The 17,724-nt window shown below is 37.7% G+C and overlaps 2 protein-coding genes across 2 annotated transcripts; both read right to left on the reverse strand.

The window, feature by feature from the left end:
- Positions 1-428: 428 nt before the first annotated feature.
- On the reverse strand, positions 429-3,946 carry LOC114721800 (protein Asterix). Its single transcript, XM_028907664.1, has 3 exons — positions 3,709-3,946; positions 3,524-3,624; positions 429-793 (listed from the first exon to the last, which is right to left on the reverse strand). Exons 1-3 carry the CDS (start codon positions 3,862-3,864, stop codon positions 730-732), a joined length of 321 nt encoding a protein of 106 aa, XP_028763497.1. The 5' UTR covers positions 3,865-3,946; the 3' UTR covers positions 429-729.
- A 2,961-nt stretch (positions 3,947-6,907) lies between these two features.
- Positions 6,908-17,724, reverse strand: LOC114721808 (uncharacterized). The gene is made up of 11 exons (XM_028907677.1): positions 17,515-17,724; positions 16,039-16,128; positions 14,597-14,667; positions 14,258-14,500; positions 11,480-14,055; positions 11,240-11,382; positions 9,166-10,914; positions 8,910-8,958; positions 8,565-8,812; positions 8,357-8,461; positions 6,908-7,509 (listed from the first exon to the last, which is right to left on the reverse strand). Exons 4-11 carry the CDS (start codon positions 14,448-14,450, stop codon positions 7,275-7,277), a joined length of 5,298 nt encoding a protein of 1,765 aa, XP_028763510.1. The 5' UTR covers positions 14,451-14,500; positions 14,597-14,667; positions 16,039-16,128; positions 17,515-17,724; the 3' UTR covers positions 6,908-7,274.

The following is a 17,724-nucleotide window of genomic DNA, read 5'->3' on the forward strand; positions in this document are numbered from 1 at the left end:
TCTTCCAATTGCAAACATGCCTAACAGGCTAATCTTACAAGGCCAAGGACTTAGACGAGGGCGGACCTGTTTAAGCTTTTTGATTTTTGATTTTTTAAAATTATTCAAATGATTTTATTTATTAATTTTTAAATTGAATTTCATAAAATAATTTAATTTATGTGATTTTAGATTATGATTTATTCATTTGAATTTCAAAAAAAACTACTTTCAATAATGATTTGATTTATATCATATCTGTTTTTATCTTTAATGATGAAAATCATGTTAATGATATTGCCATCATTTAGTATTTTATTTTTATCCATATCAAACGTGCATTTAAATTATCCATAAAACATATCCAACAATTCTGTTCCCTTCTCATCCTTTTCCATTCATATATTAATTACAAAGCTGCTATTTTGTTTTTACACCATGCGCTTGTCATTTTCCAATCATCAATTCAATCGCATCCTTATTAATAATTAAAACTATTTATATTCAGAAAAATATGGCCAAATCCTCATTGAAAGAAGAAAACACATTGATGTCATGTAGCACCATAGCTAATAGCCGCATACGAGTTAGATGAATTTAACTATGATATTAATGCCTAATGGCTCACAAATAAAAATGGGGAAAAATGCGTAGTAGCAAGCATTCCCAGGCCTCTGATATGACGTCGACTGAAGAACAAATTGAAGAAAAGGCGGGAACATGATGTCACAGTTTTATCAAACTTGAATCTTAACTTTGCTTGCCAGGTCTAGGAGGTCCAAAGTAGTTCGTCATCAATCCCGTGATAGAAAACCTGAAAATAAGATTTAAAACATCAATAAACAAACAGTTAAGGGAGGACGAAATCAGCCATTTCCAATCGCAGATTGGAACGACATAAAATAAAGGGAAAAGAACATACGATAAGGACCAACGAAATATGAGAATCTCAAAATGGACTCTCAAAACGGCTTAATTCTTATGAAATTCCTTGGAACTATTGTGACTTTTTTTTTTTTGGTGAAGCGATCTAATTGCCTTCACATCCCCCCCCCCCAACTGTCGGTGGCCAGAGCTTCAATAGTGGGAGGAGTTTCCATTTTTTTTTTTAATACATGAGGACAGTTAAGTCATTTCATTTAAAAAAAAAAAAAGAGTCAATTCCAGAATAGTTTCTGACGACCCCGCGGGAATGACCATTTTGGGATTCCCATATTTCAATGGTCCTTGTATGTCTTTCTCCCTAAAATAAAAGAAGCAAAACCATCTTTGTTAGTACAAAAAAAAAAAAACACAACTGTCTATTATTCTTCCATGCTCTCATGACTCATATCATTTGTCTTCATGTTTAAATGCAACAGAAGTCCTCCACATCAATTATCTATATGCTAATCATCTGTATGCTATTCAAAACCTCAACCAAAAGTCGTGTCTGTCCTTGCCCCCAGTTCTGTTGATAGATGTGTGCTAACTATACTGATTGTCTAGAACACCAATATAAATTAAAACATATGGTAAGATTCACCTCAAACTTACAATGTTCTTGATTAGGTTCCAAACATTGGATGTGGGACCTTTAATAGTGTCTAACTTTCCTAACATTTACATGGATCTGATATCATGTTAGGCTTTTTCTATTAACTATGCTTGAGGATTGTCCATTACACCAAAGTAGCTTAATCCACTTCGTAGAGTTCACCCGAAACTTACATACTCATGATTTAGATTCTAACCATTAGGTATGGGACCTTGACGTATTGTCTAATAGGATGCAGAGAATTCAATCGAGACTAAAGTAAAACAGAATTACAAGATGGTATAGAGTCTGTCCAAATGTTCAAGACCAAAAAGCATCGTAACGTGCTCAATTCATGCTATAAAATATATGGCATGCATACACTCGCTTTAAAAAAAAGGCACAGGCAAACAACAAACTTGAAGCATGCTTCAGTAACTGGGAGAAAAGATTCATGCACGAACATTCTACACACTCTGCACCCCTGGCAATGAACGCATGTATAGAAGGAAGATTATCTTTGAGATAAATATAAAATCAAGAACCACTTCAGCACATTTAATCAACTACAACCATCATTAAAGCCATCCTGGTGACCCTGTTTGAAGTCATCATCTTTCTATCCTCAATGGACATTGCACCTAAATCAGCATTTACCAAATTTTTATCGAGACCACCAAAATATCCTAAAATCATAAAACCTTGCATCTTCCGGGAACTCCCATACAATCATGAATCATATCAAACTAATTCCCTGTTCATAAGTCAATCCACTGCTTCACACTAATAAGATTTCCCACGTTTGTTTTACTAAACCCTAGAATGCAATGCATTAAAAACTCCCTGCTAGTAAGAACATAGGGGGAAATGCAAATAATCCCTTCAACTTTGAGTCATTTACAAATACCCTCATCTTTGAAAATTAGAAATGACCCCCCCGGGCCCGGGGGGCCCAAAATATGACCCTTGAGGATGTAAACTCGTTTGTCTACTTTTCCATTGTCCTAGTTAAAGAAAAAGACGCCTCAAAGTCTATAGTTTGTTGTTCTCATATGAATGAGAATGTCATGCATGAGTCGCATGACAAACGACAGAATCCGCAGTCGCATCTCCATTGGTGAGATTATTGGGGAAAAGGAAAGGAGAGTTCAAATCATTGAGGCAGCTAGTTGAGTGAATGTTTTTGGTTTCCCAAGTCCAAGAATATGCTTCTGAATGAATAAAAACTGGAGAAATTTGTACTTTTTCCCCTAAGATATTTTACATGTTACAAAAATACCATCATATGCATTCAATAATTCTGGAATTTCTGACCATTTTACTCCTTGTTTCAACACCCAACAATTAAACTATGATCTTCAAGCTACCTCTCCCCCTGCACTGAATTATAAGGCACAAGTGTAGGATAAATAAGTTCTAAAGGAAAAACATAAAGTCTTCTACATGTGACTCTAAGAATTATTAAGATCTAAGAATTATTAAGAAAGCTATAGAAATATGTCGTGGGATAGAAATTGAATGGTTTTGTGATTTTTTTCCTCTTTTTTCATGGTTTAGTCTATTGCTTCCTTGTCCTTAAGGATCAGGAACATGTTCTTATTCTTTTCTAGTTTTAACTTGTTAACACAGGTCACGCTTCTGAAATATGTACTAGTCCAAAGTGTGGTTCTGAAACTCTTTCCAATATCATAAATGGGCGAATCCTGTATGTAGTGAAAATCTTCCCCCCTCCTTCTACACTCAAAAAATAGCTGACGTAACTAAATGAAAAAGCTTTTTTTGGTTCTGGATATTTTTCACAAACTACCAAATTGATAGCCAGTGTTGCTCCTTCCACTATCACAATCCTATGTGTAATGAAGACTTCTATTTTTTTTAAATAATAACTCATATAACTTGATGCATCCGTTTTGTACTTCACGGGAATTTTAAAAAGCTCCCAGAAAATCACCAAAGGGAAATTCAACAAGAAGAATGTTAAAACGCACAGATTCTCATAAAAATGTATAACAGTCAACAGAAACTTACATCATAGCCATCATAACCTGTTTAAGATCGTTTTCCATATTCCTCATGTTGGCCAGGGATTGGGCACAGAAAATGAGAGCAAGCCAGGAGCAGAGCTTGTACTGCTTGAATGAAAAATTTAAGCAAGGACTGTGAGACCCGTACTGGAATAAATGAAAAGCAGGCAAGACACAAGTAATACGAACCCTGAACATGACACCGGCGACGCCAAAGATGACGGCGATGAAACCCGCATAATCGATCGGCATGTCTTGCGGTGCAACCACAGGAGCGACGTATGGCTTCGCCGCAGCCGGCTGCCGAGGATCGTTAGCAGGCGAAGCGTTATTGTGCGAAGACATCTTGACCCCTCCGATCTCTCCGACCGCTGGACGATGGGCACAGATAATTGGATCTTGTGGCCGCTTGCTTTGCCTGGGGAACTTAAGGCTCTGTTTGGTTGGAGCGTTGCTGAGAGGAGGAGAGGGGAGGAGATAAATGTGTTTAGTTGGAAAAAATAAAACAAAGGAAAAGAAAGAAATTTGTCTTTTAGCACTCCCTTCCTCTTCTCATGCTCCTTTTAAATTTGGGGTTCTTTAGAGAGAAAAAAATAGTGTCTAATATTGATCAAACTATCTATAGTAACTTTTCAATATTCCAAATTTATCTATCTTATTAAAAATCTTTTTTTTTTCACTTCTTTCTCTTTTTAGCCACTAATAATATTTGATAATGATAATATAATATTATAATTATATAATATATACATATCATATATATTAATATATATACATATCATAACATATATTTATAAAATTAATGAGATAGAAGGTTAAACTTTTTATCATATTTTTAATTTTTTTAGTTTTGTCATTTTTTTAATCACGTAAGTGAGGTAATTGGTTTTTTTTTAATTGATAAATTAAGAAATAATAATTTTTATATAAATATTATAATAAAAAATAAATCAGTCTAAATACAGAGATAATGGCATATTTGTCAATTTATAATTACCTCCCCTCCTTCTTCTTATGAACCAAACAAGAAATCTCTCCTCCCCTCCCCTATAACCAAACAAAATCATGACCTCCAACCAAACAAAATCATGACCTCCCTTCCCTCCTCTCCCCTTCTTTTAATTAACCTCTCCTCCCCTTCCTTCCGTTGAACAAAACAAAGTCTAATGGACATTACTCCCTCGTCTCATATTAATTAGTCTGTTTTAAATATAAGACCTATTAGTATAAATTACACGTCTTATATTTAAAACTGGAAGGAATATTTAATTATTATTTTTTTTATTAATATTAACAAAAGAAACTCTTAATATTTCGTTTATTTTGGGTGCTAAAGCTTTAAATATTTTTTATCAGAACTTTTCTCATAATTTTTAAAGATGCAAATGTCTCTTTTTTTCCGATAAATACTAAAAATAAAGGTAATCACATGGAGATTATAAAATAACAACGCACATTAAACACTTATGAATTATATATATCTGATTGTCATTATGGACAACTTACCTTAATATTTTTTCCCCCATAGGCCATTATGATTGCGAGGGCATTGGTAGTTCGGGCATAACAATTGGTTCATCAGCCCACCAGCCCATAATTCAATTTAATCATTTTGAAAATATGAATAAAGGTGGGCTAGCTCCATCAGCCCACTCGAGTTGGCCCATATTTAAAGCCATACTAAAGGCGCGTTTGGTAACCATAAAAAGCAATTAAAAAATATTTTCACTCAAATTAAGATAAAATCTGTCTCTCATATTCATCTCAGAATCTGTAAAATTACTTACAAAAGCTAATCCAAGCACCAAGTGTTTTTTTTTTGGGGGGGGGGGGTATTGTCCGTGTGAAAAAGTTTTGACAGTGAATATTCGATCCTTTTAATTCTTTTCCGATAAATTAGAGGTTAATCTTTGCATGAGAGAAAAATTGACGCGGCACATACATTGATGACTTGACTTTGATAGGAGAATATCTCAAGTGACGAATAATAAAGTAAAAGTACAATTATTTGATTATGGTACCCTTTTTGACGGGACTTTATCGTCTTTTCGGGTTCTAATATTATCTGACTCCATTTATTTATTCCAATATATTGATCTTCCTTTTTTTTTTTTGGTCCCAGTGCACACGCTGGATTCAAATGAAGTAATTTCACGGGAACATTACATATGACTATTTAAAATTTTATATGTACTTGCAGCTGAATTCGGAAAACATTTAAAAGATTTGCGTATCTCTTAAAAGAAAATCATCTTCAACAGAATCATTTTATTGCTGCCGTTTGGATGCGTGATCGAGACCAAATTAATTATCCATATCAAAGTTGTTTACAGGATCATATTCTATTTTTGTTCTAAAGAACTCTTTTTCAATAAATTAAAAAAAAAAGTGACAGCAACTACTAATTTTTCCTTTGGATGGTTTAAACTACACGAGGCTCAAGCCAATTTTAAAATAAAATAAGATAAAACAAAGGCCTTTTGAGACCGCTCTTTCGTAGTTGACTTAAGGAAAAGACACAATTGATCATGGTCAAACAAAAAGGTCGTTTACTGCAGTAGTCAAATATTGCATGGATCTCAAAGGACAAAGCAATGGCGTCAACGTCAAAAAAGCCAAGAGTACTTCCCTGACACAGATACGCTTGCGTATTCTTTGACACTTTTTTTGTTTCATCTCATTGGCAGGCCATGTCAGAGTGTTTGTCTCATACGGGACCAGTAAATAAATAATAAAAGATTGCCTGACATATTACGCAGAGGATAAAACAGAAAGAAAAGGGGGATCATAACAAAACAGGAGCTGTCTGGCCAATTATTAAATCATCAGTGGAAAGTGATGCCATGCACTTGTTGTAATCAAACAATTCCTTTCCGATTTTAAGACAAGACACCACAGGGAGAAAGACGTACTTCAGTGGACTTGATTCAATAAAATAGGTTTATTTGTGGAAAAAGGATAACCATTTTTTTTTTCAACTACTGCTATTTGTTTAAAGTTTCTTTCAAAGCACCTATGGTAGGGTGCGAGTGATGTCTTTCTCATAAAATACATAAAAGCATAAAAATAGTTAGTCGTCACAAGCGTATTATAAAAGTACAGATTAAAGTAGTGTCCTAAGTAAATGGACCAAATTAAACAAGTTAACCCTTAAAACACGTTAGGGAAACAGCAAGCCTGCTTTTCCATCAACAGGGTACAATGCCCAATGAGAACCCAAGTTTAACTCAAGCATCACACCTGGCAGGACCAGAATGGGACTATATATCAAGTTTATTAGGGGCATCATACCTTGGTGCAGGATACGCGAGGGGCTTAGGCAAAACAGATCCGAAAGGACTATACTCAAAATAAAGAAAACGATTTGAAATTAAGAGAAAAGAAGCAATAAGTGAAGCAGCTTATGCTACCAATTTAATAAGACGAAACCTGGCCAAATGGTATGGTTAAAACTAACAAGTAGAGTGCATAAATCTTACTATATACAAAAGGCTTGGAACCTGAAAACCAAAAGTAAAAAGATAACTAGATTGCAAAGATCTACAAATACATACATACATACATATATAAATTGCAAAGATCTAACAGCCTCCGTTGGTTGAGGAGACAATCTAGTACCATTCTTCTCCTACATTGCCAGTTGTATGGTTCTATTGCGATGAAGTGCAATAATATAACTTGAAAGTAAAGGACTAGAAACAGGTGGTTGTGGAGACAACTGACCAAGAAAGATGGAAAAATGAATTAATTAATGATCAAAGTGAAAGACATTGTACCCTGTCAGGGAGATTTCTAGGCATTGCAAGTGCGGTAACATATTTCTGGGGACATGATTTCTGAGCATTTGCAGTTGCATCAGAGGATGATGAGGTCTCCGCCCCATCATACTGCCCCCGACCATGGAACTTGGCAAATCGATTGATGACAGAAAATCGCTCTAAATCTTGACATTCCACTCTCAAGTCTAAAATTGAGGCTCTGCTATCCAATCTGCATAATGATAAAAGAATCAAGAAATTTTGTTGGGGCAAATGAGTACAGATAATTGAAGTGACCAACAAGGGGGGGAAAATAACATAACCTAGCAGGAGCAAGCAACAAAAAGATGGAAAACATGAAAAGGAGCAACATTTATATCTTTGCCTACACCAACCACGGGATACAGTAAATGCTATCACTAACATGTACAATTAGAAGTTAGGTGAAAAGAGCAGGGGCGTCCTGTTATATTGATTCACATCTATTGCAACGTCCCAGGCATATTAAACCGGTTGTCTGTCTACCATGTTAACATCTATCACAACTTACGGTGCACGTTCTGATTACAAGAAACCACTTTCTAAAGTCTCCATTATCATCCATCTCAGTTGTGCTTCAATAAAGAAAGCAGCACCTAAGCAACACCAACAGCAGAAAACTTATTCCTATCTATTCAATCCATTTAAACATGAGCCCCGACCTACATTTGAAATGGGCCAGTTATGCCCCGCAAGATCTGCATCTGTTTAATCCCATAACAAGCAAGCCCGCCAGAAATCAATTAATAAAAGGGGGATCCCAGCAAATACCATCTTAACACCACTTTAGCTTGCTGAGGGAATAATTCACTGGGCTTCTTCCCCACAACGTTGAGATAGATGACAACACAGCTATTACAAATATCTTAGGAACATTTTAAAGAGAGTATCAAAGCGCAAGTGCATTCGCATTCGCCATATATGCACAATATAAGCTACATGAAATTTTCTACTGTATATGAACTGGCCTCACTATTTCATAAAGCTGTGAAGAGAAACGTCATAATGGATTAGGTGTTAAATGAAAAGTCATGTATTACCTCAATATTTCATTTTCCAATTTCTTTGCTCTTCCAACAAGGTCTTCCATAACCTTCAACATATACTGATCAATTCTCTCTGGCGATTTAAGCTTCTCGGAAAGGCTATAGGTATATCATGAAAAGTTTCAGTTTTACAAAATGAAGGAATAAAAAAATTAAATACATAGTACATATCAGGCCCCATCCAAAAGAACATGAATCTTACATGTTTCTGCTGCCCATATGCACGAGTTTATCACGTCCTGACCAGGAAACTGAACTGCACGAATCCCCTAATGCTAATCTAGCAACTGTGTAGACCACACTCTCGTGGTGCAACTTGATATCTGCAGAGAGAACTGCTGCTGGAGGAGGGTTAAATAATTGCTGTACGAGTTGCGTAGTCAAGACAAGTCTTCTTTTTGACTTCACAATTGGTGGTACATCTTCAATTACATCAGCATCATCGTCAACCTAAAATATATATGGTTCAAAGTGGAGTCGTCATTATCATTAACAAAAGAATTTGCAGACTCAGTTCATAGCCTAATATAATTATGAACAAACCAACCTTCTCAATCAATCTATTTGTGGCTCGGGCCCAGTCTAATTCTGCCGCACTGCCAGGAACCAAAGAGCATCAGTCATGCAAGGGAATAAATAATAATTGGAAAGAAGATAACAAAATAAAATAAAGATGCAGAAAGAAAACATTAACTGAAATTGAAAAAAATATCAGCTGTATTAAGACATTACAGGGTCTTTTCCTACTGTAATAGAAACAAAAGTAAAGTGAATGTACTAAACATCCTAGTTATATCAATCACCTGATACTACGAAGCCTTTCAGAACCCTGTGTCAATTCTTTATGCCATGGTACCAGTTCAGACGTGTCGCTTTTACGCTTCTTTTGTCTCATAATAATCGTATCAGGTTCAACTGCAGGAGGAGGCAACATCTGAGAAGCTACATGCTCACTTGCAACTGAAACAGGGGTTGAACTTGGCTGAGCATTACCAAGCTGACCAGTATCACCAAGCCTATTAACTTGCTCACTCGAACTACGAACTTGCAAACTATCAGATTGGTTCTGAACAATCAAAGGTTGGTCCATAATCTTTGGAGGAGTCATTTTCCTCCCATCATACATTAGTGATAACTTGTCATTTCTAAAGGTTCCATATTGCTCAAACCATGATGGTGCCATCTGGGGACTAACTGAAGAGTGCTCACTTCTTACAGAACTCACTGCGTTCCCAGTGGAGACATTAATAGCATTACTCTGAGCATATCCAAGAACCTCCTGAGAAGCTGCATTGGTGTCACACCCATGACCAGGCTTTGCAGAAAAGCTTAGCATTGTAGGATCTGATGGCACTGAAGGATGATTACCAGACAAATCCTTCATCATGGCATTGTATCCATATGCCAAGTGCCCATGGTTGGAAGTTGCTGCTTGTGGGTCTAACATATTATCTGAAACTTTAAATCTTTTGATATCTCGATTGCTAGAATCAATCTCTGCACTTTTAATAGACTGAACTTGATGCAACAATGAGAAATTTTGGTTCAATGAATTGTTAGGCCTTAAATAGCGACCAAATTGTTCAATATCCCTAGAGGCAGCAGCAGGACTTGAATGAGATGCATCAGGCATAAACTTCCCAACAGGTTCCTTTCCATGTAACGCACTTACAGCCTCTTCAGCAGAATCAACACTCTCAAGTAGAATCTGCTGGCCAGAGCTTTCTTTAAGCAACTGTTCTTTACCTCCAGAACTGTTAGAATAAACAGAAGAAGGACCAACACCAGAAACGTCGTTGCCATCCTTTTCTGAATCTTCATCACCTGGCTTCCTAGGCAAAGCTGACATTTCACAATCATGGCTTGGTTGAAGACGGGACGGGATCTTTGAAGCATGTTGCTTGTTAGAAACACTGGTCCATACATTAGGCAAGACTTTTGAACGGGTGCCATGTTGAGATGTGCCACCGTTAAAAGTGGGTTGAGAAGCCATACCAGCCTCTGAGGCTACAATTTGGGAGGCATGGTCTCCTGGGTGGATTTGATCCGTACCACTCAGCTGGGATATCTCTGGAGCTGATGGCAATTCAGGTTCACTCGTTTGAGCTCTTTCACGATATTCATTGAGCTGATTCATGGAAGCAGCCCTATCAGTATGTGCCATAGTAGCACGCTGAGCACTTTCTAATGATCCACCGATATTAGCCAAATTCTGATTTTGAGTATGAAATCTAGAGAAGGGAAAGCTTGATACAAGAGCCTGTGGAACATTTCCCAGAACACTAAATTGAGAGGATTTATCAAGAACTTGTCCTGAGGAGCCAGAAATATTATTCCTAAGCTCCCCATGTAATGACTCTCGAGAAGGCAGAGCCTGAGAGGCAGCCAACCACATATGACCCTTATCTCCCGCTTCAGATGAGCCATGAGAAGATGCCATGGGAAGCCTTTGAGTAGGAGGAGCTAACTGCAAACCAAAGCCCTGAGACAATGAACTCTGATTCCGCAGAGCCTGTGCAGCAGATCCATCAGAAGCTTCAGCTTCAGGCACCCTGGAAGATAAATGGCGGTTAGAAGATCTTGTGTTTGTTGCAATGCCATGCTCCCTTGATTGATCCACTTTATGAAGAAGCTCAAGAATATTTTGACTACAATAGTTTATAAAAATAAAAGCAAACAGCTGAGCACAGATCATTATGTAAGTCATGAAACATTAGAGCGCTAGGGGTAAATGTTGAAACAAACTAGACCACACTACCAATGAAACAAAAGATAGCAAATGAAAGTGTGACAATATGCATGGCAAGGTTACCACATGATGATATAGTATTATCTGAGCTTGAAACAAAAAGGGATCATGTTTAAATATTAAACTACCTGGGCGATGAAGTCTTGTTAGGGGCATAATTACCAACACTTCTATCGAATGATGTCAGTGTTTTAGGCATATGACCAGGAAGTTTGCTTTTTGAAGCATCATCCAAGCTTCTTAAATCACCCTGGAAAGCAGTTATATTCACCTGTCATGCCATAAAGAATGTCAACTACTTTTGTTCTTTAATAAACAGAGGAAACTTCAAGAATTAGTAGTTATAGAGGGCTAAGTCTTACAATCACCTTCTCAATTTCAGTTTGATCTCCATCACTATGGCCGAATTTTGACTGTCCTGTGTAGTTTTGGTCTTGACCTTTCACCCCTCCAAAAGTTTGTTGGTGGATTGGCACATCGACACTCACATCCCCCATTGGGTGGTACTGAAATTTACGAGTTACAGGTGGTCTTTGATTGACCTGAGCAGGTAACTTAGGACTACGTGGATCATTGCCATCAAAATAAGCATTTTCTCTCATCATACTACTTGCTCTATGGTAAGGAGTAGATCCAATACCATCTGATGACATATCTTTTCTATTAGGGTTCTCAATCTCATGAGTCTGACCATCTCCCTTGTCATTTTTGGGTGACTCCAAAATTAAGGCATTCTTCTCCATATGATGCCTATATTTTCCTGGGCCTTCACTTCCTCTATAGCTTCCAGAGGAGTCAGCATCTCTCCATACATCAAAATTGTTAGGCTGCTGTTGACTGCTTTGACGGTTAACCCACGTGGCACCTGAATTGGGTACCGCAGCAATGCCACTTACACCAGAATCTTCACAACCCTGCAGACTACCTGCAGACTTCATGCGTTCCAATCCAACAGATACATTAGTACCATCAGGCACCCACATCCCAGCAACCTGGCCCATCTCCTCTTGTGAGGTCTTCTCACGATGTGTCTGCAACGAGCTTTCACTATCATGGGTTTTCAGCGAAGCATTGCCATCAGGAAGCCCTGGTTTAACAAGATTCCAACCATTTGGCCTATTGAACAGCTCAGCACTGTTATTACAAGAAGACATGGTCTGTTGATGATTCCAAGAACCTGATATACTCCTTTCATTTATTTCTACACCAGGAGAATTAGTAGCATTTCCATAAATATTGCTCCCTTCAGCATGACCCTTTTGTTGAGGGCTGCAATCCAACCATTTGCCTCTTTCTAAAAATTGCGGAACAGGTCTCTGAGAAGAACCAGTCTGTAACCTGTCAAGCTGTTCATGCGTCGCATCTCCTGACTGATGAAATCCAGGCACCCCAGAAAAGTTTGCATTATTATTGGACCTGTTAACATCTTCAGGCTGAAGAAAAGGTCTTGAATTTATATTGGAAGATGAATGCAAATTTTCAGCCCAAACTGGAACCTGTTTGCTGTTATCAATAGTTGAGGGCCGCTCATTTCCAGGCAAACGCTCAGCATTCCGGAAACTTAAACCACTCCACTCCTCCTGTACGCCCATATCACTGGTAGAAGTTTCTGCTACAGCAGACTGCATAAGTGCACTCCAACTCCCACTCTGGATGGATGGAAATCCATTAAAACTATCTGCACCATCCAGCATATTAAAACCTGCGTTCCTGCCAAATGCATCCCAAAGGTTGTCGTCTGAACCAAACAAGATCTTCTCCTCAGTTGGATCTAACGTAGCTACATTCTGTGAAGGAGGAACCTGCACTGCCATCTTGTCCTGTGATGTCTCAGATGATCCAGCTAGTTCTTGCCTCCCATGAAATTCTTGCATCGGCACATTTCTTTGTTCAGAGTTTACTTGCTGCAAGTTCTCCATATTCAAACCATGAGGAGGGGAACCAAACGCACTTTTTTCTTGAATATCCTGTCTTGAAGCTGAAGATCCATCATTTGCGTTAGTTTGATCTGAGAATGTGGCATATTGATGAGCTGAAAACGAGGCACCACCTGCTGATATGTTTGGCAGTGTAGACTTGTCCCCTTGAACATGAGAATACTGGTGTGGGACAGCCACCTGTGACATTGGTGATTTATCTACTTGAACATGAGAATACAGGTTCGGAGTACCCCGTGAGCTAGATATTGGTAGCCCATAAAGAGATTGATCGCCTGGATTAGGAACCATACCCATCAAACGCAATGCCTGTCCTTGTTCAGGAGATACCATAAGTCCATTAGGGGACCCTTGCATAACAGGAGATGCACCACGCTGGAGCCAATTAGCATTATTTGCCATAACTTCAGGCTGCCACATAGATGCCTCGTTGATGGGAATACCATTGATAAGAGATGCAGAATGGTTTCCAACAGTCTGTTTTAAAATGGAGGATGTCGGAGTCATAGAACTTTGTTGCCTAGCTTCCATTTGTTGAATATGCTGCTGCCTCTGAAGTTCTTGAATCTGAGAGATCATTGCTTGCTGCTGCAATAGCTGCATGTCACTTATTCCTGACTGCTGCCTAGCCAAAGAATGCATCATGCCAGGATGCCTGCCACTCATTTGCTGTTGATTGCCAAAAAAGTCGAAGTTGACGGGAGATTCAGCAGCATCATTCCTTGTCAAGTTTTTCTTATAGAGATCAATACCACTCCCTTGTGATTCTAGCACTGAAACACCTCTTGGAAGGTTTGACACGTTATGCCAATCAGATTCTGTATCCACTCCCAACATGTTAGCTTCATTCTGCCTGGTCTGGAAAACCTGATGCCCCTGCATATAGCCATTCCCAGCTGTTTGCTGGCTCTGGGGTTGATTTCTGCCAGACTCAGGCCTCAGATTTGATTGTGTCAAGTTTAGACCATGCCGCAAATGGGGAGAGCTTGCATGTCCCTGCTCAGAATCTTTAAGTGAAAAAGTAGTATTAGTAGACTATGACACATCAAACCACGTTATAATTTTACATTATAAAGTCAAACTTTTAAATCCCAATTGTAGTTATGTAATGATGAACATACAAGTGCAGAAATTTGTAATTAAAAGTGACAAAAATGTCAAAAATAAAGGATCAAAAACTAGTAAACTAAGAATAAATAGATTTATTACCTAATTGCTGTACATTGAAATTTTTCAAATTGGAAATAAAAGGAGCACCGGCTGCCCTCTGGCCTCCGGACCACAGATTACTACTCAGTCCTGACCAGTTCCCGTCAACAAGCTGGGAATGATACTGGCCCTGGGACAAGTTTTCTTGGCCGAAAAAATTATGAACCCTGTCTCCTACTTCGTTTCCAGGCATAGATAACCCAGCCCACGTTGATCAAAAACTATTTATAACAAAGAAACTACCTGCAAAATCATGAAACAAAGTTTAAACTTGTAACGCCCTACGGAATGAAGAGATCACATAAAGCTTCTCATGTGATGTACAGTTCAGAAACATACCTCTCATCAAATACCATTGATCCCAGGACTTCTAACTTCTTTTTTTGGTGACGGGGGTGTGATAAAAGATCCTGCAAGCAAAAGAATTCTTTTTGTGTCAATTCACTAGATCAGCTGTCAGAAGAAATGGCTGGATAACAGGAAATGACATTTCACACAGTATAACATACTCAAGCATTAATAAGCAAACAGCCAAACACGCCATAATATTCACCATGCTTCTTGTTATGGTACAGAAAAGGGAGTTAAAACATTGAACTAAAATAAATCCCATTCAAGCACCAAATCAAGCACAAGAGCACAAAACATGCAAACAAGTCACGTAAGTAGGCAATTTGAATTAAACGATGCAGGAAAATGGTGTCATCAATCAAGTGGCAGCCTAGTAACCTCTTACTTTCAGGTAATATCAATTGGTTTTTAGCAGCTACACTGAACCCTAACTAATCGAAATCAAGCCAGTTCAAACCAAATGGATGTAAAGTTCTTCCAGCACAATTTTTTTCCCCATAAACAAAACTCAAACTCAAGAGATTACCTAGGGAAAACAAGCACCAAAACACTTGAACCAACTGCTGTCAACGCCTAGTAACTTTTTTATATCAAAGTTCATTTGAACAATCTTTTAGTGCAATCGGCATTCAACAACAGTTTTTCAAAATATTTCTATCATTAAAAAGATCAGCTATAACTATTATACTCATAAAGTTGCAAGTCAAAACATGCATAACAGCACCAGTGGCATTAAATCAAGTAGGTAAAAAGTTTACATGGGATATTAATCCGTTACAAACCATCGTCACTGGAAATTTCCTCCAATCCTCCCAAATTTCAAGCTAGCTCTAAATATTTTACATCAACAGCTGGTCGATTAAATAGTATTCAGCAAAAAAATTGGACATGATAACCCACCCTAAATCACAGTAAATTCCACCCCATCAAGAATAATAGCTTCAATCATATAAATCACAAAGTGGAATTAATGACATAACCACAGTCATGCAAGACGGACAAAACCCACCTCAAAGCCTCTCTCGGATTAATGCCTGTTCTAGTAAAGAAGATTCAGTTCCAGTAATTGTATTCAACATTAGTATTTTTGTTGTTATGCTAACAACCCCCAGTTTTATCAGCGGCTTATCAATTATCATCCTAAAGTCAATACAGTCAACAAATGCACCATATTCAAGTCAACCTGGAATCATTGAGACCCTCGAAAAAGTCATCATTCCATTATAAAACCAGGAAATGTTCCATGAAGTAAACTTATTGAAAAATTAAAGAATCCTTGAATATTTCTTACAGATTGGTCTGGCATCCACAAGCATAGAATTCAGCAACAAAACCAACATAATGTCATAAAATAAATCATTTAAATGGCACAGATTCTCTGGCAAAAAAATTAAAAAGTAAATGAGAGAGAGAGAGAGAGAGAGAGTGACCTGCTGTGTATTGATTCACTCGTACAGTCCACAATGCATAAGTTATGGCGTTTCCTCAACCTTGGTATGGTCTAAAAGGTGTCAAAAAACCTGGTGGATCAAAGGATTTTTTAATATTGTTGAATAAGCAGACACATCAATTTGATTTGTTATATTTCATGTGCATTTGTTTTGTGTGCCTATGCAATGAATAGTAAACTGCATGGTTGATATATTCTATCTCTAAATGCTAATTGTTATAAGCATCACTGGGGTTAATAATTATCATATCCATTATTGATCATGACTACAGTGAAGCTAAGGGACATTGATAACCCAATACAAGAAAAAAATACAAATTTCCAATAGAATTATGCAGTTACTTTGTAAAATTAAAGCACTAACAAACACAGACAGCGCTACTTTGGTTAAGAATGAAGGTAGGAAAAAAAAAATGTTCTCAAATAATTCCTTTTAACTGTATGCTCTCTTCACTATGACACATCACAAAAATATAATAAACAAGCTTATAAATAGACTTTTATTTATAGATAGCATTTCCTTTAATTATAGCAACAATATGCTGCAAAATAGCAAACAAAGCAGTGACACATATATATCTGTCATACCACTCACTTCGGGGCTGCACCGAATTGGCATTCAAAGATAAATAACTTTGGAAAAAAGGAATGCAACATCACTAAGGAAAAATCGAGGTTTAGTTTCAGTAAGTGTGCATTGTTGTTGACAACAATTCAAAACATAACAGTCTGTTCAGCACATTCCCATGACGAAAAACATGACAGCTATTGTCACCTGCCACTAAATCCTTATAAATACTTAACTAGAGCCCAAATAAATCCGAATATCCACATAATGATCCCTAAATGCCTGTATACCTACGTATCCTGCGTGCTAATTAGCATACATGCGACCGAAAACCCTCTTAATCATTTACAATATCACACAAACGAAGGATAGAGGTACACGAGACAAGAATCAAACTTTGGATGTCAGAATTCAGACTTTCTTCCCAGGACTGCAGAAACCAAAAACAAAGGGTAGGTACGAAGCAAATACTAGGAGACGAAAGAGGAAGCCACGACCAAAAATAAAATCTAATCAGATATGTTTAAGTTACTCTAGTTGAAAATTTTCGGTGTGAGAAATGAGAGGAGGAAAAAAAACATAAATTCAATTAGTATTCTTCTCCCTCGTTTTTGCAGCAGCTCAGCTCGTCCCAAAACCGCAAATAACTTCAAAATCTCACATTTGTTCCCAAAGGACATGAGATCGGAAACAAAGCATAATTCCAGCTCTAAACCAGCATTTAAAATGACTAGACAACACAGAATAACTTTATTGAACTTTCGAAAATTCTGCCCAACACAAAACACCAGACCCACAAGCATAGATTTGCTTTTTCCCCAAACCAAGGTTTCCGGGGGAAAGAAAGCTAGGGTTTATTAGGAATAGAACCATAGTCCAAGTACTCACAGCGACATTTGGAAGCCTCCATTGAAGTTGAAAACTGATCCTCGGAGTTCGTTGGATAGCCAAGCGTTAGGGTTTGCAGCGAAGAAGGGAAAATGGGCGTCTTGCTCAGACAGATAAAGTGATCGAAATAGTGCGAAATTTTCAACGAACAGAGGAACAAAACTGAGGCTCGGTCCGCAACTTAGGTTCGGAGGCAGAAGCAAAGATGCT

The sequence above is a fragment of the Neltuma alba genome, unplaced genomic scaffold (genome assembly GCF_004799145.2).
Source record: "Neltuma alba isolate B1F8T4 unplaced genomic scaffold, ASM479914v2 tig00012070_pilon, whole genome shotgun sequence".
NCBI lineage: Eukaryota > Viridiplantae > Streptophyta > Magnoliopsida > Fabales > Fabaceae > Neltuma > Neltuma alba.